A 24,944-nucleotide genomic window follows, 5' to 3' on the forward strand; every position below is an offset into this window, starting at 1 on the left:
TAAGTTATAATCTTCAATGTCCTAGGGTACAAGGCTCTGTGTTAAATGGTGTAACTTTCTATGTTTGATGGTTGGTGAAATACGACAACATTTGATATGGTCTTTGATATATTGTTGTTTGTTCTACTTTCTGTGATAGGATGTTCTGCATTCTATGATACATATATCTATGCTCTTCAAAGTAATATTTTGTGCTACGCTGTAAATCTTTTAGTGTTTAGTGAACTCAGCAGTATTCTTGAATGCATTCTAAGCGAGAGCAGCCTGATGCAGGAGCAAAGAGAAAAAGGAAGGGGAAAGGATGAAAGCTTTGTTTCCAGAGATAAAGGAGAAGTTATCAGTGTTATCATGAGTAAAATGTATTTTTTTAATTTCTCTCATGTTGTACTTCCTTTCTTGGTTTTTTGACCGGTTTGGTTTGTCCCCAAATTTAACACAGGGTAAAAGGTTTGGGACCACTTAGCAATAATCAAACCCATCACACCATGTCTGAACAGACATGCTTAGTGCTGACACAAATAGTGAGCTTGCCCTAATTCTGAGTTAAATTCTAGTTTAAAGAAAGTAATTTCCATTTATATTGTCTGTGGGAGGATACAGCTCAGGTGAAAGCGCAGGCTAACTGTGCTCGAAATTATTGTCCCACAATATGTGACAAGTACAGTTAAGTACTGAGACAGAGATGCTCATATTTATGCTTCATCATTCCCACAGAATATATCTGATCAAATATATTCACTCAGTCACTTAAATTGCTGGTTGAGTGTAAGCAGAAATCACCACTGAAGTCAGAGTTATTTTTTTTTAAAGTATCTTGGAGCGATGCCAGCTAATGAAATGAAACACCCCATATGAACACAGAGTTTCAGCTCCACCGTAAACAGAAAAACTAAGGCATGCTTCATATGCATGGATGTCGGGGGGATACTAATCATCTGCATGGGGCCCAGGACTAGTTTCTTCTAGCACATAAGACCCATTCAAACTCAGAGCTGTAGGATGCACGGAGAGGCCTCCCAATGCTACATTTGAGCACACGCTTCACAAGGCTCAGTCTGTTAAGGCGACGGAGGGACATATAGGTATATATGATGTTTGGCCTATAAATGTCTTTTATTCCTGTGTGTGTTTGTTTGTGTATCAGAGATCCCAGTGCCCACTGTGCACTGAGGACTTGGTAACCCTTAGCAGCAGAAGCGTGACAGGAGCAGCATTGCCACTAAATAATAGTGAATAAAGCAACGAACTCACACATTGAGTCCTGCTAATCTGAACAGAAATGAAGAAGACAGCGCCGTAGATAGTATGTAAGAGTTTATGTAAAACCAGAAAGCATTTTTTGTCGGTGAGAGGAGGCCAATCAAGGACTGCCAAAGTAGATGTGTGTGTGTCATTGTGATAATGACAGATTTTAGAGTTTTACAATGACATCATGGGACTGATTTCAGCTCTGTCTTGACAGAGTTTGGGTCCAACCATAAACGAAGAGGGAGCGAGCAGCAGCAAGCAGTTAAAGATACAAACGATGGATTTAGCCATAGCACAGATTTGCTTGAAAACATACACCAACTAGGTTTAAGCTAAAATGGAAGACAGTGAAGAAAAAGGGGGATGACAGGAAGGGCTGGGGCTGTAACATAAACCTACTGAAGAAGTATTAATGTACCCACAGATGGTTAGCAGTTATGTTTTGGGGTGGGGTTGTTGTTAACAGAAGAAGGTAAGAGGCAAAACAAACATGAAGCACGTACCGTATGCTGGGGTAGCTGCTGCAGCGGGGCTGTAGCCATATGGTGTCCCAAAGCCTGGGAAGGGAAGAGGTTACAGACAATTTCAATTGGGTACTTTTTCCAAATTCCTAGCAGCACTTTTCAACATCTTCACAGAGTTTATCTAAGTGAGCAGAAAGTTTTAGGTACAGTGGAGTTCAGTGGAAGCGTCACTGTTTCCTGAAAGAAAAAAAAAACACAAACCTTAAAAAAAAGTTCCCATTCACTCATTTTCAAAGAACAGGGTTCTGAGTTGTTGGAGCTTCATAACAAGCTAAAAACTTTTACCAGAAAATCTGTGAGGATTCTTTCAGCACGATTCTGTGGTTAATACTGTTTACCACATTAAACTGTCATGCAGAATCCCAACTACTATCCCCTGTATGCTTCTGTAGGGTATTTTTGAAGGCTGTTTTATTTCTAATGAAATTGCGGGGGAAAAGGAATGGATGTTTATTGTTATCAGAAAACAAAAATGTCAGGACTCTTACAGTGAGCCAACAGAATAATAAATGCCAACAATGCACAAATATATGTGCTGAATATATAAATAAATACAACTGTCTGAATAGAATGGATATACTTGGTGGCGATAGGTGGGAAAAGTAAGTGATTACTATTCAGTATTCAGGAAATTCCTTATGTGAGGATTCAATTTTGAGCAACAATTCTTTAAAAACATGCAGGCATTAGAATGCACTGAAATAAAACCAGCTATGCTTTATATATAAGCTCTTGAATGAGACCTCTCTCTACCTGGTGTGACGTATCCTGGAGCGGCTGCACTGACGAAAGCTCCTCTTGCCAGGGCTGCTCTTCCTCTTCCTCTGGCTACCTGAGCTGCTACTGCTGAGGCCGCTGCAGCCGCCGCCAGAGCGCCTTTAGTCTGGACACAGTAACACACATAATGTGTAAGTGATGCACAGAATTGAGACACAGAGGTAAACAGATGTCTGCAGAAATATTGGTAACAGAAATCTGCTTCTACTTGATCATCCTCAATGACAAAAGTACAAGAGTGCTGATCTGATAGCTGTCAAGAATTGATCTTATTGGACACCTGCTAAAGGAAGTGCTATTGATTACCATTAGTTGAACAAAGTGCAAATAGTCGCACTTTTCTACAAAGGTGATGCCGGTGATAATAGACATTTAAACTTGCTGCCATTACCGATTGGCTCTCAATGAAAACATTTCCAGACTGCTTTGTTTCCATCTTGTTTTATTCGGTGTGTGTTAATGCATTAGACTTGTGTGTACTGTAAGTGTGTCTCCTTACCTGAGGCAGTATCTTCTTTTTCTTGTTTGCAGCTGCATTAGGACCAGAGAAGAGTTTTTCCAGAGCTGCTAGAGCGGCACTGGCCTTTGCTACTTTTTTATTGGGGCCCGCCCCACGAAACTTCTGCCCATCGACCTCCACCTAACATGCGCACACACACCACACACAAAAACACACTTATCAGTTATCAGTAACTCAGCCGGCGAGTCTGGCTGAACAGGATGGCTTATTTAGAGAAGCCCCGCTGTCAGGCAGGCCTGCTAATCAATCAGCAGAGCGATGGAGCAGCCAGGCATGTCGGAAAACAACACACCCCACAGAGAATAACAGCTCTAAGAACCGAGCTGACTGATTGACTGTACCAGAGATCAGCCTGTTGTTCAATGTGTGGCGGTGTGGCTTTTTCTCCGTATGTGTCATTTTTCTGGTTAGGGGTTTAAAGGTGTCTAAAATGCACACTCTTGTTTTATCATCTTTATCCGTCAGTACACAGAGCGCTCACCTCCATAACAAAGCGTTTGTCGTGGCTGCCTCCACTTTCAGAGATGAGTTCATACTTTAGTCCTCGTCTCTTTTCGTTTAGCTCCATGACCGGATTCTTTCCACTCGCTGTCAGAATGGGACCCTGAGTTCGAACCTGGGGAGTGAAATAAAAGTCATGTAGATCAACAGCCACTTCATAGCTTTACGAGAAAGCAACGCAGTTTAGAAAAGAAGCATGATGCACAAGCTTATTCACCTACGTTTGAAGAACTTTTATGTCAACAAACTTTTGTATTTTTTAACATGACTGAGTGTATGGATTTGTGCATTAGTGGATGTTTCACCTCCAGTGTGTTGGAGCCATCTGTGGAGTGTGTCTGGTTATTGCTGTGATGTGATGACGTCTCGCTCTTCCCCTCACCGTCCGACTTCTCATCCGAACTCATGGGGTCCAGGTCTGAGTCGAAACCTGTTGGGTAGCCCATCGCCTGAAGAACCTGGAGAGGTAGGATCATGATGAAGGAAAAATGAGTTTGGAGGACACAGGACATATTCATTTGCTTTGATAGTTGCCCTGATGAAGAAACCAACAAATCCTGCATTTTTGCTATTGTTCACGTTTAAATGAATAAGTAGATTTTCAACGTGTTGTTACATCTCATTTGAAAGTCCAAAGTGACCTAATGATCAGGAATATCTGGCTATTTTCCTCGACCTACATCTCCTGAATGTTATGTGTCCTCAATTAGTGACAGTCACTGTTTCAGGGACTTAAACATAAAACAACAAACAGACGCTAATCTGAAATATACACGATGGTAAAAGATGATGGTAGAAGATTTAGCAGTGTTCTTGTAATATTTTCTATCACAGAAGTGTGGAGATTTTTTTTTTGTTATTAGTGTATAGTATTTAGCTAGTTGAATGACAGTGTCCTTAAAACATGTAACATTAAAACTAATTATTTAGAAAAGCACATAAAATGATTTAAGGCCAATTTGATACAGGAAATTCCAAATGATACATTTAGGTCAGTTTGTGTGATGAGTCTGTTGAAACAAATTATATGGTAGTCATAGACCTGCCAGGTCATAAAGAATGTAACGCAGTGCATGAAGGGAAAAATATACAATGGTAAATTAGCTAGTCTAACAACCCTCCACCACATTAATACTACATAACATAACAAAAAGCGACACCACAGCGTGACTGGGTTTAATCTAACTCCCTGTATAGTTAGAATAAAACCATTTCAGCACAAGGCTGCATAGATTCACGAGTCCAATGTTATTCTTTAAAAGTACACTAGACAGAAAAGTGATTCAGAACAATACACAAGCAGAAGAAAAGGAAGAAGGACAATTCATTCGAACACATTGTGGGATTGTGTTACAGCTGCTGAAGCTGCGACTACAGTGAGCGAGGAAGAGAGAAACGGACAGCAAGAAGGGTAAAAGGTGAAAGAAGGACAAAAGGTGAAAGAAAGAAAGTGAGTGGTGAGGAGTAAAGAAAAGGTAGGAGAGATGGGGAGAAAGAGCCTTTTATGGGAATAGAGCCGATAGCGGATTATCTCGGCTCTGTGCTCTAGAGAGCCTCTTTGTTCACAACCACTTAGGGATTACATGGATTTGCCCACCTCCATCCATCCCTCCTTACACACACACAGAAACCAATAGGCAGACATACATATTTATAGATACACACAGGTTTGGACACAGATGAATCTTAGAAGACCAGGTAGCCAAAAAAAGGAAATCATCTCTTTTTTAATTCTGAATTATCACCAGGTTCATTTTCTTTCCCACCTTGACGGCGACGTGCAGCTTGGCGGTCTTCTTCGAGGATCCAGATGCTTCATAAATGGTTCCATCCAGATCCACAGACATGGTGAAGACAGGTGCGTGAACCGGGCCCGACTGGGACAGCAGGCGATACTGCAGCCCCGGCCGGATCTGGTTCAATCGCATCAGGGCGTTCATTGGCTGGTTGGAGTCTATGGCTTTACTGTCCAGAACTAATGCAAACAAATGGGGGGGAAGAAAAGCAGATTAGGATATATTTAATAAAGGATTTAAGGTGATGTATCAATTATCCAGGCAGAATTTGACATATTGGGCCACTTCAGAGAGACAGTATGAAGTCAATCATATTTTCTTGAGGGTCTCAGCACAATCCCTTGAAGAATTAAGGCGCTTCTCTATTTTCCTTCTCTTTCAATCACTATCCTCTTGTTTGCCAATATTTAAAAGCTGCTGCTCTGTCACCATTAGTCGTGGTTTATCTTCTGCTTGTGAACGAAGAAAGAGCTGGGGATGGTTCGGTGGCCTACTAAAATGTTAGCAATCGATACTATTGATCTGCCTCCATGGAATGAAAGGCAAGTGGAAGAAAGAGAGGTAGACATGGGGGAAGAGAAAGAGTGACACATCTGCATGCATTGCATTACTTTGTTGGACCATGTTTCAATGTCACATTTATTTATAAAACAACAACGCTTAAAATGATTTGCATTGAAAAAATTAATTATAACCCTACACCAGTGTTTTCTGTTTGTTTTTTCGTACCTTTCCTCAGATTCCTCTTCATCTTCTTGATGAGGTCCTTGTCATCCATCGTTCCATCCTCGTACGGCCTCTTCAGACCTAAGCCTAGAGGAAACGAACATGCAGAGAATTACTAATCAATCTCTTATTATGAGAGCTATTGGTATGAACACCCAAAGGCACTCAGGTGTGTGACAGAGAAGGATGGCACAAAACTAGCAATTTGTGAATACAAGTGTTTCTTTATTTATTAAGATAAGATCCCCATTAGTTGTTACCTCAGTAACAACAACTATAATTTTTGGGGTCCATTAGAGGAATAAACTCACAGACATGATCAGCAGAGCAGACGGCCTACATGCACCTTAATCTGCAAATGCTCTGGCAACTTTCCATGGCGGCTTCATGAGGCATGAAAAGGCTCGAGTCGAAAGTCGCTTTGAAAACTTGCCAACTCTCACTTGTGAAACATGGCAGAAACATTCATGCATGAAACTCCTGCAAGGTTTCGACATTTTGTTTCTGGTACACCAAATCTCAAGCTTATTTGTATTTTTGTGATGCTTCACAACAGGAATATTTACAGTGCAACCAGTGCTGCTGTGTAGGGGGAAAAAACACTCAGAATCATTCAGAAAGGTCATGTTATGTGTGAGTCTGAACTATGCACAATCACCCTCTGCATGACCACATGAAGACTCAACAGAATGTTTCATGTAAGAAAAGGGCAGACAGACCATCAGACAAGCTTCACAGACAGTTTAAGAAGCAGGGTGAGAAATGAATGAAACCCTGATAAGAAAAGACCGACATGTAGAGGATATACCAGATGGAAGAAAGATATGCACAGGCTGAGGTAGATGGCATAAACGCACAGGTACACACACCTTCTTTATCCGACCAGGGGTATTTCTGTGATGGTTTATTTGAGGGAAGAGGATCCATCTCCAACACCTTGTACATCTGTCCAAATGCCATGAGTCTGAGGGAGTGCTGTTAAAAGCATGCACATAGATAGAGGAAAAAACAGAAGATGGGAAGAATAATTAAACATGTATTTAGATTATGGACATAAACAGAGAAAAATTATAAGCGTTTTTGTACTTCTAAAGACCTTATCTAGCAATAAGTAGCATTTCATTTAAGTTCATTTGGGATCTCATGTCACATTTCTTTATTGCATTTTATAGACTGTTACTGGCGAGTACTATCATACTCTCAACTGTGAGTTTCCGAAACACCCTCAAAAATAAATAAATCAAATCTCAAGCCACAGCTCTGGAAATGAATTCCAAACATTGTCCTAAAGCACTCCACGCTCAAGCTGACTCACTTATTAATGAAAGTCTTAAAGGGGCCAATGCAATCTTTACACTCTGATTAGTACTGAAAGTGAATGCCCTGCAGTCTGCACTCAATATCCAACATTGAAAAGTAACTTCTGACAGATATAGCATAGAAATCAAGAATCTTTAGGAGAGGGACCAGGTTTTGGTGTTTGTTTGTAGTCTGAGTGCAATTGTCCACTAGTGTTTCAACTGCTGTGTTGACAGCAAAAAAAGGCAGAATGCAATCTGCTTTGACACAATCATGGGTTTTCTTGTAATAGGAATAACATGAGCAGATAGGCTGACCAGTATGTAGGGGTGTTATTTAATCGTTCTCCATCCTCCGTACACACCCCAAATCCAACCAAATAATCAGAAAGATAACCTGAATTGCACACCAAGCTGCTCTGCTAATATAAATCCATTAGGGAGGTAGAGTGTCGGATATTCATGAGACTGTGTAGCTCATTGACAGAACAGCTCCTTCTCTCCTATCTGCTCTTGTATCTGCTCCAATACAATTATCCCTATTGACATTCCAGCCATGTTCAAGCTGCCTTCAAAGGGAATGGTCGGCAGGATTCACTAAGCCATGCGTCTCAGAGGCTGCCCTGCTCAGTCTAGTATGTGTTTGTGTGTGCGTTTGTGTGTGTGTGTGTGAGGAAGGACATGACAGCATATACGCACACAAATACTGTCCTCGGGGGTGTCAAGAGATGGATTTATGGCTTGCAATGGAAATAGGTTCCCACACTGATCATTAACATGCAGCAGCACACGGCTATTTCAGGAGACACATGCACGCTCACACCTGTGTGTTTGTGTATTTGTGTGTGCATCGTGTGGTTGAGGTGGTGATAGGCTCGTTCTGTCTGGTAATGGGCGTGTTGTTACTGATTTCCATACACTGACAGCTCAGGGCGGTAACAGCTGGGTGATAACAACTGTGTCTTTAAGCTAATGTGTGTGTGTGTGTGTGTGTGTGTGTGTGTGTGTGTGTGTGTGCAAGTACCTGTGCGCTGTAGGTAATGGCCTCTGCCTGCTGGTCGGTCATGTTTGATAGTGTGTTTGTTGGCTCTTTCTCACATGGGTCATGCAAACCTGGACCACCTGGGGAGCAAGAGGAGATGACACACATGCCCACATAAACACAAAGTCAGGTGTTGTCACTTTTAGTGTGTGTGTGTACTGACACGGCCACTCAGCGACATCTAATTATGCTTCACTGACTGGAAATCCCAACAACTTAAAAGTACAACAGTAGCGATAAATTGTCAGACGAGTTGCTAAATTTGAACTGTAAATGTGTAAAAAGACTCTAATCTTGTCAAAGATGTTGGAACACACTTTTGCCTTGTCAATTTTCTAAAATTTGTTTTGTTTAATGAATTTACCTTTTTTCTTTTTTCAAAATATTGAAAAATTGTCTGCTGTCAGAAGTCAGGCTTTTGCATCCAATCTGCAATTTTCTAATTTAGTCAAAAGAAACTCACATTTTACACACTTTTGGACAGTTTTTCTTCCCCAGGGATTCACAAAGTTTCAAATGATCCTAATTCAGATTCTTCCATAACAATGTCTTTCCTCAGACAGCTGTGCTCCTCTGTGTCATTGGTTATCGACCTCTCTTAGAGAGGCTCAAAAATGTCCATTGACGTATCTCATCAGCCTGAATTTAACATGTTTCCTTGTGTCATTCACAGGAAGTGCCAATTATTTTAAATATTCATGCATCCGTTCAACATGAATCTGTACCTGGTAGGAGTATGCCTGAGGCCAGACACTCCATGACTCGACGCAGGGCTTCTCCCGCCCCCAGAGGTCTGTTACAGGTGGCAATTGCCTTCTCGCAGACAAGCTCTAAAGGCTGCAAGAACACACACATACAGAAACAGAGTCGAACATGCAAATTTAAAACCAAATTCTTGACCAAGAAAACCAGCATGACCTTCAATCATATCTTAATGAGGCTCTATATTCTGCTGTGCATCCGATTCCTTAGCATACAAGTATTATGTAATACAGAGTTCATTTATGCAGACATTAGAGCACATTTCTTCAAAATCCAACAGAAAAACGAACCCCTCATTACAGCAGGGAGAATGAGGGTATTTCGTGTCTATTCAGAAAATACAAAGCATAAAAATGCATTAAAGTTCAAGGGAGCTGATTATTTCCAGCAAAAAGACTCACCCATCCCTTGAGAGGTTCCCATACAGGGTGTCTATTGCACATGTCTCTAAGTATCCTGAGAACAATAACGCAGGACTTGAGTCCATTCACTCGAGCCTGAGAGATGTAGAGGGATGGAGAAGGTAGGAAGATGGCGCGATGGACAAATGAATGAAGAAAGAAAGAAAAAGAGAGAGAGGAAGAGGATAAATTGAGCACAAGAGGAGTGGTATTTGTGCAAAGACATGCAGATAACAACCTGCAGAACACCACTAAGCCACATAATGAGGTGATTGCCTCTGTCTAATATTCTTCATGAGCTCCCAGAGAGAATGAATATCATGATTTAAACATTTTGAATTTAGTTTACAAAACAGGTTTTATGGAAAATGACTAACTCTGTTTATCTTTTTTTCTAGAAAACGTATACAGTCTGAACTTTGTTTTTGTAACTCTGTACTTTTTTTCGTCAGTAAGTTAAGTGAGTGGGTAGATAGATGGGGAAGGGTATGGGAGGGGAATCAAAGGGGAAGCATTGACATACTTTACAGAGCAGGCAGGTTCACATGATAGCAAAAATAAAAACAAGTATAAACCACTGCTTTTGTAGCCTTACGATCCTTTTAAAACTCAACTGGTTTTTCAGTTCATAAACAGTTGGTGCTAAATAACACTTTATATAGATACACAGGTATTACTACAAAAATCTACTTTTACCAAAATCTATAAGATTGAGCAAATCTACAAAATTGTTGAAACCATTGTTTAATATTTGAATTTTTTTGTGCTAAAAAAATTACCATATTGGTCATATTGTCTTTAATTCTATAACAATTAAGGATAATTGTAGTAGTGAAATTATAACGATGGTTCTATACTTATATCTAATCCTGGTTAATGTAAACTGGGTGGGCAAACTAAGCACCAATGCATTAACTGGCGGTGAGTGTTTCCCCCTGGGCTAAAATCGTCAGGCTACAATAAGCATCAGGCAGGAAGACAGGAAGTGAGTGGGTGCCGACCTGGAACCACTTGGCGTGTCGCAGCGCTGCCAGGGCCAACAGACATCTGTGTCTATCCAGCACCTCCCCCTCCTCCTCCTCCTCCTCAGCCTCCACTCTGTGCGCAGCAGCACCCAACACTGCCACAAAACAATAACAACCCAATATAGAGAAGATGAAACGCACACACGTCAGGTCTGAGTGTGTGTGTTTGAATTTGTTTTTGCGTGTGTGAATGTACGCAGACACACACTTCACCTGTGAGTGAATGCACACATACACACACACATGCATGGATATTTTGGTTACATACAAGGTGCTTTTCATGCCATAAAGTTGCTTCTCTCCCATTATGAATGCTCAATAAAACATCCTCGCTCTCTTCATGTTGTCATTTTCAACAGCGTGCTCAAACTAACATGTGTTAAATGCATTACATGTTGGCATCCTAAACACTCTAAATACCCAGGATGCCCTGCCCCATGTATACTCACATGTTGAAAATTGCACAAACTTTTCAACAGTAGTTAAATAGCTGAAATCTATCCAAGTCACTGACTTAATGGGAGAGCATTCAAGTTTACAAAGAAAGAAACAACTTTGTGGGATGGAAAGCCCCCCACAAACATACACCATCCAAATACTTAAGGAGTGTTTGATTTAATGTGCGTTGTTGGGATGCACACATTTCACTATGCCCAGCAGGGTAAATCAATCTCTCCTTCATGTATTTGAAGAGGATTTCATATATTTTGATCCAGTCTGCACCAGGCAGGAGTCAAAATAGGTGTTTATTTGCCTTCTGGATTACTTAAGGTGCACTTGATTTTCACAGACTCATAGAGAAACAGTGCAGAGAAAACAATTCCTGTCGGGGGCGAACACAGAATCAAGCGCTCCTAAAGTAGATCTAAAAAAAATGAAAAGAAAAGAGGAATCTAAGATAGTTTGACCCCGTTGAGGACAAACACAACACAGGATGGGTCAAGGCAGGGTTCAGACAGAGCATTGTGGTTGGTAAAAGAGGAGCACTCTTCAGCTTTTCTATGTGAGGGTTTGATTCATACCGCCCAACACACTGAGCTGGTGGAGTTACTACACTCTCAACCATTCTGCTACAAAGTCTCTGGTATGGAGGGCAAGCTGAATCAAACTGTGTGTGAATGGGAGCGGCCACATGGGGTTTCTAAAGAGGGATCTGTGTGAGTGTGAAATAAAACACACTAAAGAGCCTTTTGGGTCTTAAAGTAAACAGAACTAGGTAAATATTTTTTTCTATCACTCTCCAGTAAAACGATATTACTTCCCTCAAGAGGAACTAAGTAGACTGATGTGTCTGATGTGTTTAATGTGTGGCAGCAGCACAAGAACATCTATCGCACATTATCATGTTCCTCCCCTGACTTATGTTCCTATATATTCCTCATTCAGGGTGATGTTTTGGTTAATCTAAAAGGTCTCTCAGAGTGACCGCAGCGAGCATGTGGAACCGTTCTGCTGCTAGTGGATCATTAAAGTCTCTCTGCTGTTTCCTCAAACGCTCTTTTTAAAATCATAATCTGCTTCAGTGTTACTTACGGTGTCTGCTCCTTAAGTCTGATTTAAAAATCTCATTGCTATCGTTTTCTCACTCAGAGCAGCCTCACTTACTCGGTCAACAAGCTGTATGGGAGTAAAATAAAATCCCTGCATGAAATACTTATTTCCTTCGTATCGGCCAGAGCTTATGGAAACATTGTGCGCACAGCTTTTATTATCATTAAATGTGTTTTGCATGTTTTGTGCAAAACCTTCGGAGTCTTTCAGAAATATGTCACCTACACATTGCTTAAAAGGTTTTGAACAGGCCAGGGCATATCACCATAGTCATGAGGCAGCCATTTTTGACCTCACTCTCAGGAAACAGAGCTCAAATGCTGCCATTATGTCCTACTGCTGTGTTACAGGTTGTCCAAAAAAATTTGAGAATATGACAAGTGTAAATATACAACTTTGTGATGAATCTAAAACTCAAAAGTTAAGAAGTTAAGACAATAGGAAATTAAACTCAGAGGGAGATCAGGTATAAAAAAAAATATATAAAAAAAATTTGAAAATATATTTGATAACCCCTCAGCTGGTCTAATAAATATGTTGATGTTGTATTTTTACACGACATGTGGCCTGCTAATACTCCAGATTTTCATTCATCATTTACTTTTCAGGGGGCTGATCAATTAAACAATCATCTGTTAAAATGACATTTTCAGTTTCCCTACATATATAACACCTTTGAATAAAGCAGTTGGACTTCATGACAGCATCAGAGAGTGTAGTTTCGGAGGAGAATGGCCACCATGTGAATATTGCTAATGGTTTAAGAGAGCTAGAAGAGGTGCTGACACTGGATAACACCACTGCTATTTGTGCCTTCAAATGCCGGTGTTAATGTATCACAGTGTCAGACCCTTCCTTTAAAGATGTGACCCTATTAGACAGACAGGCTCACATCCCTCAACCTCCTTAGCTGCCAGATAAAATCCGAGCAATTAGACACCGAAAGTGACAGGTATCTCTATCTTCAGGGGGAAAAATACTACTGTGTGTGTGTGTGTGTGTGTTCTGCTAGGTGTGTGACATAAAATACAGGCGGTCTGCTATGATGTATGGCTAACCTTGGTGCTATCTCTCATCCCTCTGCGAGACCTGAGTGCCTAGTTGGATGGGAGCCATAGGATGGATGGACAGCTTACTACAGCTCAGTTATTGATTTCCCTGACCTGCTGGCCTTGCTCTACAGTCCCACCTCCCACAACCAATTATAACCAGTTTCTGCTACCAATGAAAACTGGGGGGATGGGGAGAGAAGATTGTTATTAGACTGAATTCCAGTTTAGTATGCGGTTCTCGTGTGTCAGCTCTGGCATTAGTCTATATCAGCATCAGTTAATGAGGTCAAAACGCTTCTATGATGGACAAAATAAAGCAGAAAATCTATATGAGTGTGTTTGTGTGTGTGCATTGTAAGGACTGAAAAAGAAGGAAAACCTACAACTTGTGTGCTTCCCATTTTTGTTTTCCTACCTCGCCCGCTCTTCTTCTCCTGCTCCTCCTCTTCATCCTGGACCTCCTCCGCCTCTTCCTCTGCCCCCTCCTCTTCCTCTGCCACCTCCTCTGCCCCATCCCCATTCTCCAACTGCTCCTCCTCTTCTTCCTCCTCCTCCTCCTCCTCCTCCTCCTCTTCTTCTTCTTCATCTTCCCTCATGATCGGCGAGGTGAGGGTAATTTTCAGTGTGAGTTTGGGCTCTGTTGTAGTTCTTACCAAGATGGCCGCCTCGGGCAAGGAGCTTGTGACCTCGTATTTCTCTTCTGTCAGCTTCTGTCATGTGTCAAACAGACACAACTGGGTGGTCAGAGGCCAAGGTCACAACATGACACAGAGGCGTAATATATCTAAGCCTGCTGCGGCAACAACACCACCAAGTATGACAGGAAGTTAGTAATATTAATGTCCATGAGAGAACATTTGGAGGACTTTTCAGTCCTGTAGATAGTTTCTGGAGACTCTTTCAAACAGGGCTATTTTTGGCCATATGAATGTTGCAAATATCCTGAACTAAAGCAGAATTTTAAATGTGAGAAAAGCTGTGATGCTGTAGACTAACATTAAGTCAACTCTTTTTCTCTTGGGGAAGTAAACCAAATTCTTGAATGGATATCGAACAGAAAATATCCCTAATTTGACAGACAGAGGTTTTCAACTAAGTAGGTCTAATAGCACACTATTAACATGGATAACATTTTATTAGCAAACAAGTTATGAAAAGCTGAGATAAAGAAAAATGAACATTTGAGGAAAAAGAGGATGATGATGATGATCGTTTGATGAAATACAACTGGTTCACGCTCTTGTCTATGCAGGTATATTTCTTTGTGTTTACATTTCTCTATCTGTTGTTTCTTATGGTCTGATATCCATTTGTAAAACTGCCCATCTGTGTGTGCACCGTGCTTCTTCATTCAGCCCACATTCTGGAGGAATCAATTACTGCTGACCTCTGCAGTCAGGACCGATGATTACTGATGTAAATGAATTCATGTCAGCACACACAGTGGCCACATTTGCTACACGACACACTCGTATGTTTAAGCGCTTCTGTGCATTTATACAAACATAAATGGGATAACAGCTGCTTAGAACATTCATGCAACAGCAGCAAAAAATCATTTTGCAACAACAAACTACATCCTCGTCCACTAATGCTTAATCAAACACACACATTAACACAACAAGCAAATATAAAATGACATAAAATCAAGAACAGCAGTAAACACTGAAGTTATGTAGCCTTTATGGTTAGGTAGAGCATAAGAATAAAGAAATGAATATTAGTCAGGGAAATGTGCTCTTAAGTAACAAAAACATGGGTGGGCGAGTTTGTGTCAGGGTGTTTCTGACACAGCTTCAATGTGCAGCGACTCGCACAGGGCCCATCTACATCCCATTTGGGTCTGATGAGAAAATCTGAATCTTTGGTCACTGGCCCGAGACATGAGATTACCTTCCTGCCCACACACACACACACACACACACACACACACACACACACACACACACACACACACACACACACACACACACACACACACACACACACACACACACACACACACACACACACACACACACACACACACACACACACACACACACACACACACACACACACACACACACACACACACACACACACACACACACACACACACACACACACACACACACACACACACACACACACACACACACACACACACACACACACACACACACACACACACACACACACACACACACACACACACACACACACACACACACACACACACACACACACACACACACACACACACACACACACACACACACACACACACACACACACACACACACACACACACACACACACACACACACACACACACACACACACACACACACACACACACACACACACTCTCCCGGTCAGTCTACCTCTCACACCACTTAACAGCTAAAGAGAACGAGCAGGGAGGAGGCATAAGAGCAGAATTTATTCATTGAATAATTTCAGCTCCAGGAGGCCAGATTGGGGAGTTTTTGCCTGTTAGTTTGTTGATGTTAAATACTTTTCCAGCTCTTCTCTTAGATTAGTGACTCGTTAATGTAGAAACATGACACTGAGGAAGTGATGCGACGCTGTATCACAACTCATTAAAACACCTCTCGACTTCTCACTTAATATTGTTGTTACTTCACGTCTACTTGTTACCCACCTTCTGTGCTTCTTTTCTACACCTACACACAAACTTAAATATGAGGTCATAGCAGGGAGGAAGTGCACATTTAGACAGGGGCTCATAAATTGTGATCTGAACTAAGAAATTCAATCTTGAACACTGGGGAGGATGTTTCAATCAAAATATAACTTTCTTGGATTAAGTCACTGACGCTTTAATAAAACCACTTAGATTCAATTGTGTGTTTGTCAGCAGTAGGTTTGTGACTGGGAAAGAGAAAACAATAGATGCAGGCTAGAAGTTTCTCCAAGCATGCGTGTGTATGTGTGTGTCTTACCTCGATCTGTGTGGGTAAATTGTGACAGACAGTGTCCAGCAGTGTCTGTGTGGGTTTGTCTCTACACATCAGCACAAGCTCTAGGTCCATGTCGCCTTTGATCAGGAGGCCTTTGGCCACCAGGCCAATCCTCATCACGCCACACAGCATGCCACCGCAGCTGGACTCCCTGTTTTAAAAGTAAAAATGATCAATGAGAGATAAGGTTATGGGCTTTTTTTTAATCTGTAAGGAAAATTTCATTTAAATTTGAGACTGAACATTTTGATGTTACTTCACTTATTAAATAGAAATCTATTCTGTGCTCTCAGGGAGTCAGGGTAAAACAAGTATTTTAATGTGTATCAATATTTAATGTAATCTTTGGAAAACGCTGTGTGATTAAAAAAGGAAACTACAAGGTGCCAAGACGGTTAAATAAGATGCCAAGACGGTTAAATAAGATAAGACAAGGCAATTCAAGACTTTAATGGGAAGAAGTGAACCCTTACTAAAAAGACTCATGAAGAATCATGTAGACTGAGACAGAAACTGTAAAGTGGCTAAAGTTTGTTACCCTGCCACAACGTTCTTAAAGGCTTTATATGTGATTTTTCACACTTAAATATAATAGAAATCAAGTATATCCTCTGAAAATAACTCTGTGAGTCATGACTGTCTACAATGGGTGTAACACCCGAGTCCCGCTGTCTGTGATGCTTTCCGAGTCCTATCTTCAGTTTGTTTACATCGCCCGGACAGCTGGCCGGCTCATCCCCTCGCGTACAAAAGTTGTTTAATTGAGGGACTAGAGATCAGAAGAATAACATACTGTACTCACTGCTTAACTGCGTTTCTAGATCACGCTCATTTCGAGTAAATTTACATGCAGTGTGAAGATACGAGCATAATAAAGATCGCTAGCATTAGCATGCTAACACAGCAATGCAGCGCATATAAAGCCTTTAAAGGAAAAAGTAAGAAACGTCAAAAATAATTTAGCATTTTTGGTCAGATTAATGAAGTTAGAGGATGCAATTTCTAACATGATATCACATTTCTACAATTTTATTGATTCATTAAAAAAGAAAACAACTTTTTGTTTATCTGCAGCTCTACTCTGCCCTACCATACTCTCACCTGTAGCTTGCAGCCGAATCCTCAGTTTTGTCACTGGGCTCATCTCCATGGTCGTCCTCCTCTGTGCCGTCTGCCGGTTGGCTGTCGACCTGGCTGATATTGTCGCTGTTACTCTGATCCAGCGAATCAGAGACGTGTTTGAGGGCACACTCCACAGTGGACACCAGTGTCTGCACAGCCTCCAGCTCCTGAGAGGAGGGGTAGATGGTGGAGTGCTTCGCCATGACATGGCGGTCATCGTTGCTGAAGGAACGGAAGGACCTCTGGAATTGGTAGAAGGATGAGAAAATAACAGAAGGTTATCCTCCTCGTCTGATTTCAAACCGGCGACAGGTTTTCAACAGCAGATTGGTTTTTAATCCATCAAATCAAGCTTTGTATTCTACTAACTAATGAAGCTAACTAAAGACAAAAACACCATTTATTGCACAAGCAGCTTTTTGTGTGTTCGCTTTAATGCAGACAGGACTTGAAGAAATTAATTCTCAATACAGTGACCCTGATATTAAAATTCATCATTTTCTCCACCTGCTTATTCAATCTGATCTTTCAGTTCTTCTGTCCCTCTAGTTTGCTTCATACTGTTTGTGAAGTTTAAAGAGGAATCCAACCACAGAAGGAAGAAATCAGGTGAGAGGCATCAGACGGGGTTAACAAAAAAAGAAAAAGAAAAGAGGATGTCTGAGATGCCAAGGGGAAAAGAAAGAAAAGCATAGAAGGGGCTTTGGAGGGCGTGCAGAATCTTCATTAAATGGTTTCAGAAGAGGAAGCTGAATTCATAGATAAAATTAACAGCTAAGCATGTGATAGAGAGCACCAGGTGTAACTGCGGCTTTTGTGACTCTCACACTGCAATTAATACCACCCAGATGGGCCAATGTGTGAACGCACACTCATATACAAACATCTAATAATGTGAGCATCAGCTGTTCTCTTCACATGTCACAGCACCGCAGTGGGAGGCTGTTAATGCAGCTAAATGGTTAATTGAAAGCACTTTGTTACGTTAGTGATGATTAAAACATCTGACCATTAAGTTTTAACTAATATCATTTGGATGAACTGATGCAACCGGGACGTGCGTTCAGTGTTCGTGCACCGAGCAGATGATGAGATAACCCTTTGTTAGTTTAATGACATTAACAATGCATTATCATTTATTATCAAAGCACACATGATGTCATTCTTGAGGGCAAATGTATAATTAATACCAGAAATAGCTGTATAACAGAAGACATGAAGATTAAAATACTTTTCATGATAAGTTCTTTCACATTAGTTATTCCTTTATGGCTAGCAGTAGGGGTTGGACAAAATATCGACATGGTAACAGATCTTCTTTCTGACTTGTGTGATACAATTTTTGCATCTCTGGTGCGACATATCATAAATATATAAAATACAGGACTCTGAACAGAGTTCTCCGCCAGTTTGACTCACCATGTCATCACTTTATGACTTAACACGGTGGCCGTTATGACACAAGTTGAGCAGAAGTTAATAACCTATGATTCCCACCCATAGCTAGCTGTACCAAAGCTTTTATTGAACACTTGATTCAGTTTTTATGTCACCAACTGTATATGTATACATAAACATGTCATTACAAGTGGCATCTTCATTTTCTTCTATACTCGCTCAATAACAGAATCTTACTTTCTCTCTTGCTCTTTTTTTCCAAAAGCCCTCTTTAATTAAATTTCGATAAATATAAATATGTTTACTCTTAAGATGACAGGGTATGGTTACATCATAGCTTGTTGACCTGAATTTGAAGGAACAGTATATTATTTATCAATAGAGGTTATCTTATTTTGACGGGGGAGCCTAAGGTGCATACCTCAGTTCAACATGAGGAGGCTGCTCTCAAAAAAGCTGCTTATCTCTAAGAGCCACATTTCCCTTTATTCAGTACACACACTGAGTCAAAGAGAACCACACAGCAGGCATGCTAAGTCACACACACACATACAAAGAGAGAGTAGAGATGACCTTTCAATAGTAGTAAAGATAGTGCAGTTTGAGCACTTTGAACCTACTTGAAATCCAAGGACCACTGCACATTTTGCACACACAGAGAAAAACACAAGTACACACACACACACACACACACACACACACACACAATCTTTATCCCGTTCCTAATTGAACGGGTGACATTCTCATTCACCAGAGTGAGTGAGATAAAGCCATTAACAGAAGGGAGGACAAGCCCTGCACAATGACTGCAGGCTGACAGGCTGTGTAGCTCAATATGCAGAGTTTGGCACAAACATTTGGCAGGGTGACACACTGCAATCCCACCGGGACTCAACTGTGATTCTTCAACACTTTGGCAATGCACGCTGGAGTGACACGCTGGAGTGAATTTATATACCTCGAAAGAAGATGCAGAATTAGATTTGTGTACCTAGTTTCATTGCATCATGCCTCCTTTTGATCAGACGACGTGCCCAGCTTTATTCCACATTTAGAGAGCAATTCATACATTTATGTTACTTGAGATGCCGTCTTAAAAAATATCTTCATTTACACTGTTGAAGAATAAATGTAAATGTACGCTTCAGTTGTATAAATGCATTCATGTTAATTTGCTGAAAATTAATTTATAAACAAATAACTAATAGAACTTTTTTTTTCTTTCTTATATAAATCTTTTATTAAAGAAAATGAAGCGACAACAATTTTGATGTATATGTAACTGAAATATAATGACTTGTGTTATCTCTGGATTCAGAATAACTGAAAAATAAACTGGTTACTAGAAAGAGAAAATAATATTTACTGAATAAGGGAAGTAATCTCTGCACTGTTTGAGTGATTTTTACTGTCTCCAAGTTATTCTTCTTCTGTAAATATTTTGGCCTGAGCACAAATCTTCTTACAAAAAGGAGATGGCTGCGTAACCAGGAGCGTGTGTCCTATGTGTGTACCTTTCTACAAGTGTGCCTTGTCAGAGCAATGTTTAACAGACCAACAGTTGCAGATTTTATGAGCCGTTGCTAATAGGAGCTCCTGCAGTCATAAACCACACGGCCAAGAGAGTTTCTGTTTTCTGTGTGTGTGTGTGTGTGTGTGTGTGTGCGCTTGGGGGTACTACTCGACCGTGGGGGAGTTGTTGCCCAGGCACCTCTGATCACGATGTAAATCAGAGCAGTTAAGGAGGACTCGCTGACAGGAATCGACCTCCTAAATCAGCAAGTACCCAGATAATGATGCAGACATTTCGACAGGTGACACTGTAAGTCAGCTAATGTTGCAGAGATAGAAGTGATGTTCACCTCCATACTTATTTATGAGAAAAGTTGAGATACAGTTTTCTGAATAATTCTGCATTTCTCACAATTTTCTCAGAATGTAATGAAGTAAATATCTTACTTTTTGATCAAGAATATGTTTTTTTTTTCCTATTCCTATCATTCCTGTTCAACAGATATGTTTTAGAAGTTTTCTTTAAGAGTAATAGGTTAATAAAGAGTCCTAACGTGAGGTTTTAAGCATTGAACATTGAATGCTTCACATGTTCTGTGTTGACCAGGGCTGGGAATCTTTGGGTGTCTCACAATTCGATTTCCATTCTTGGGGTCACGATTTCGATTCAGAATCAATTTTGATTCTGGATTCATGGCTCCAAAGTCTATTTTTGGATTTGGACTGGCTGAATTCTGTGCTGCTCCATTTGGCATACTGAGTTAAAGAGCTAGCCTTAGCACTAAGCAGGGAGTGAGTGGTTAGCCAAAAAAAAAAAAGAAAAGATTTTTGGAAGTTATTAATCTATTTAAAATCTCAGAAGATAAGATTCTCGAGTTTTTCATAAAACCATTTCTTTCCACCTCTAGTGTTGACACCTCTTAAGCTGCTTTCAAGACCTCTTCAGACCCTGGTGACTGATTGACTCTCAAAAAGATGCACACCCCATGCACAATCTGCTCAAGACAACACCTTGGTTGTCCTTGAATCCACCCTGACCTGTTCATGACCTCAAGGTCAATCACACAATATGCTCCCCCTGTCTGAGGTTGAGAGCTTAACAAATCATAAATGATAGTTCAGTCCCAAAGGACCCCAACCAGATGCCTGTATCATCCCCCCATCGCCACTTACACAAATGCAGACTGTGTCCAATTTCAGCACATTGACCTACAGATGATCCTGGTGAAAATTGAATTAAACTGTCTTGCAGGGTCAAGGTTACTGCTGACATGTTTCCATAATTCATATATCATGTGCCAGTTTTTATTTTACAGTATAACAGAATTTTTAACAAAGAACATTTTAACAGACATGTTAAAAAATATCTTCAACAGAGTGCCAACTCGTGGGGATAAACAGTCAAGAGAGCCAGGCAGGTTGTTAAGAAGGAAACAGTGTATCCAGATTATCTAAATCGCTTTAATTAGAGCTAAAACTGAAAGTCAGTGCACAACACGTCAAAAATACTCTTCTTAACTGGCTAATCTGGGGATTTGTTTCAAACCTGTCTAACTGCAAAATCAGCGATCAACCTAAAGAGTTCAATGTTATGAGTCACACTAGTAGGGTCACATGTGTAACAGTTAAAAAGCAAAAACAAAACAGTGACAAATATACTTCGACATCTGAATAGGAAGAAATGTGCCAACGGTTCTAGCATCATTATCTTACTGGTTGCCAGATTTACACCAAATCAAAGTTCAATTTATAACTTAGCTGTTAAATCTTTCTTTCTTTTTCTTTTTGAAGTCCCTGAATCCTAATTTCTAATGTTAGTTGTAATAATGTTTTGGCCAGGGGATGACCATTCTGATATCTCTTTGGCCTCCCCAAGGTCCACCCTGAAATCCTAAACTATGATTGGCTATTTGCCTGGTCCGAAGCGGGACTATTAAAATCAACTATATTTCCTGTTGCAACTGGCTGCTGATATCTTTCTTTGCATCTTAATGCAGCACATTTCATTTTCTTAAACTTTTAACTGCAACTTTGGACATACAAACTTCTAAATAAATGCTGTTCATTTGTGTGTATCTGCACACAAACCTATGCATCCCTGCACAATTCAGTGATCCAGTTGGGACTCCTTATTTTGGCGAAGGCTAAGTGTAATTTTTGTCATTATTAAATATTACAAAAAAACTCTAAAGCTAACATTATTTTAGCGTACTGGAAACAGGCAATCACTATTATTTCATATTATTAGCAAAAATGTATCGGCTTCAAAGATTATCACTTAAAGAGCTGTGAATACCACAACAACCTAAAGCTCTGTGAAGGACACAACACGATTTTTACCAAATGGGTGAAAATGTATTAGTTAGTAACCCAAGCTTGTCTACTGAGGAATCCCAAACAGATGTATACAGCTGCTGCTATTTGATCCCAGCTTTCTGCGGACCACCAGCAAACACCATGCAGTGTTTATGTATACCTTCATATGGCATTGTTGCATGGTGCTTTTAGACGGCACACTTACCAATTACACTCCATTTCATGCTCCAGTGAGACCAACCCGCTGGCAGGCGCATGTTACATAATGATATTACACAGCATTCACAACTCAGTGTGTTGATGTGCACACACACACACAAGAAAACCTTGTACACATCATGGAATAAATGCAAGAAATCTGTTATTTAACCCAGTACATATGAAAGTCGGCACATACTGTATAACAGAGAGTCTTACACACATATACACCAACTACTTCCATCACTTTCATCTATCAACCTCTAAACTTCTAATAGCCTGCAGTAAAACCATTTCAGCTCAAGGTGTTGTGGTTCGACACACACACTGTCAGTAGAGGCTATTTCACTTTAAAGGCAGCAGCAGAATCCAATGACTTTCCTCTCCATCGCTGCCTGTCTCTTCCTGTCTCATCCTGTCTCTCTGCGGCCATCTGCTATAAATTACATGACCCAATGCCAAGGACAAGATTCACTGGAACAATATCAGCTGTGATTGCAGAGAAACTCTCTTTCCGTGTCCTTGTTTCGTTACACAAATTGATCTACTGCCCTGTTATCTTTACAGAAGCATTTAGGGATATTGTGCTGCATGTGTGTGTGCTTAGGCAGTGGGCCTAAAGAGGTGTTTACGTGCACTTGGTCGTCTTATATTGCATACTAGGAGCTTGGTTGCCATCAAACATTTTTTAAGGTATTGAGAAAAGGGAAAGAGTGATGACAGAAGAATGACGATGAGAATCCAAAAGTGAACAACAAGGTCATGCAAGGCTGACAGATCAATGGAAGGAGTTGCAGGGGGGATAAAGACAAACTGGTTTGTAATATTTGTGGCCAGGTGCAATGAAGCTGACAACAGAGTCCAAAACCCTCCCAAAGTAAAAAAAAACAAACAAACAAAAGCCATGAATACCAGGCCAGTGGTGTCTGAGAAGATGTCACACCTCTTAAGTCGAACATAAAACCAAGCGAAGCTGAAGCAGAAAAGAAAATTCAAAACTTCAAACACCCATCACAAAACGGGCTAGGAGTGACGGGACAGGCAACACACAAGCACACACAAATAGAATGAAAAAACCTCAGTGCTGTCTCCGTAACATCCAGCAGCCTGGGGGAGATTGCATTAAAAATTCATTCAGTGATTTATCTGCACTCTGCTTGGCAGGCCAACCCCGCCACACTCCGCTATCCTGTTTTATTGCGCTCTCTCTCTCTCTCTCTCTACCTCTGTATTTGAAATTACCAAATGCATGTGGTCTCAGACACAAGATAGCAGGCTTCACATATGTCAGTATATACGTATAAGCAACATCACATTTTAGGCAGCAAGATCAAGCAAAACAAAATAAAAATAGGCACACTTAATGTCCTGATAAACATCAGATAAAAATAGACCTAGAAAACAATAAATATAAAGCACATGTCGTGAGTTTAAAAATGCATCTATCCATGATCAATCAAACTTGTTACTTACCTTCTACAAACTACTTTACCCAGCCTCTTTTGCACTAACGTAAAAAAAAAAAAAAAATTCAATCCATGCTCTTTGCCCCCTTTCAAGTGTCTGCATTGTTTAAACGGTTTATAGCCTCCCTATAAAATGTTACGACTGCTAAAAGCAGATGAGCCGACTTCACACAGTTTCTGGGCCTATTATTACAGTACTGAGTGTGACTACACAAGGGGAAATAAGAGAATACAAAAAATTGAACATACAATGATGTCATATAGAAGATCGAGAAAATATTGTAAATACATTTGTTTCCAGTTTCCACAAAAGCTTTTGAGACCTTTTTTGTATTCTGAAAGCCAATATGGTTATTGGTCTACCTCAGGATGGCCCAGGTTCAGGTCCAGCCTGTGGCTCCTGTTACCACGTGTCGTTCACCACTCTCTCTCTGTCTACTGTCCTGTTTTTTTTGTTTTTTTTACAAGGGCTTCAAAAGGCCACAACTGAATCTTTGAAAAAAAGGAAATAAAATATAATTGTGGGCCTGGTTCACTAAGAATGAACTGCAGCTGTTAATAGCTCAAAAAACTTGCCCATCTCTTGCTCCAACTATCAGCTCCGTCTCAAAGTCTAAATCACAAAGCATATAGTGCGAATGATATTCAGGAGCAAACAGGCCAAGAACGTTGTCCTGCTCTGTGCAGTTTGCTAAAAAAACAACAACAATACTCCCGTCCTTGTTGTGCATAACTGTTCAAGG

General features: G+C 40.5%; 1 protein-coding gene across 4 annotated transcripts in view; it reads right to left on the reverse strand.

The window, feature by feature from the left end:
• Positions 1 to 24,944, reverse strand: part of strbp (spermatid perinuclear RNA binding protein) — an 81,247-nt gene that overhangs the window by 8,829 nt on the left and 47,474 nt on the right. For all 4 annotated transcript variants that reach the window (XM_061062085.1, XM_061062084.1, XM_061062086.1 and 1 more), the window contains 15 exons: positions 17,291 to 17,553; positions 16,172 to 16,340; positions 13,639 to 13,933; positions 10,597 to 10,715; positions 9,596 to 9,691; positions 9,158 to 9,269; positions 8,415 to 8,512; positions 6,962 to 7,067; positions 6,096 to 6,179; positions 5,337 to 5,545; positions 3,876 to 4,028; positions 3,551 to 3,685; positions 3,049 to 3,189; positions 2,526 to 2,655; positions 1,752 to 1,805 (listed from right to left, as the gene is read on the reverse strand). In XM_061062085.1, the coding sequence (XP_060918068.1) occupies positions 1,752 to 1,805; positions 2,526 to 2,655; positions 3,049 to 3,189; positions 3,551 to 3,685; positions 3,876 to 4,028; positions 5,337 to 5,545; positions 6,096 to 6,179; positions 6,962 to 7,067; positions 8,415 to 8,512; positions 9,158 to 9,269; positions 9,596 to 9,691; positions 10,597 to 10,715; positions 13,639 to 13,933; positions 16,172 to 16,340; positions 17,291 to 17,553 (2,164 nt within the window). The remainder of the gene's footprint in view (positions 1 to 1,751; positions 1,806 to 2,525; positions 2,656 to 3,048; positions 3,190 to 3,550; positions 3,686 to 3,875; positions 4,029 to 5,336; positions 5,546 to 6,095; positions 6,180 to 6,961; positions 7,068 to 8,414; positions 8,513 to 9,157; positions 9,270 to 9,595; positions 9,692 to 10,596; positions 10,716 to 13,638; positions 13,934 to 16,171; positions 16,341 to 17,290; positions 17,554 to 24,944) is intronic.

This window comes from Labrus mixtus, chromosome 17 (assembly GCF_963584025.1).
Source record: "Labrus mixtus chromosome 17, fLabMix1.1, whole genome shotgun sequence".
Taxonomy (NCBI): Eukaryota; Metazoa; Chordata; class Actinopteri; order Labriformes; family Labridae; genus Labrus; species Labrus mixtus.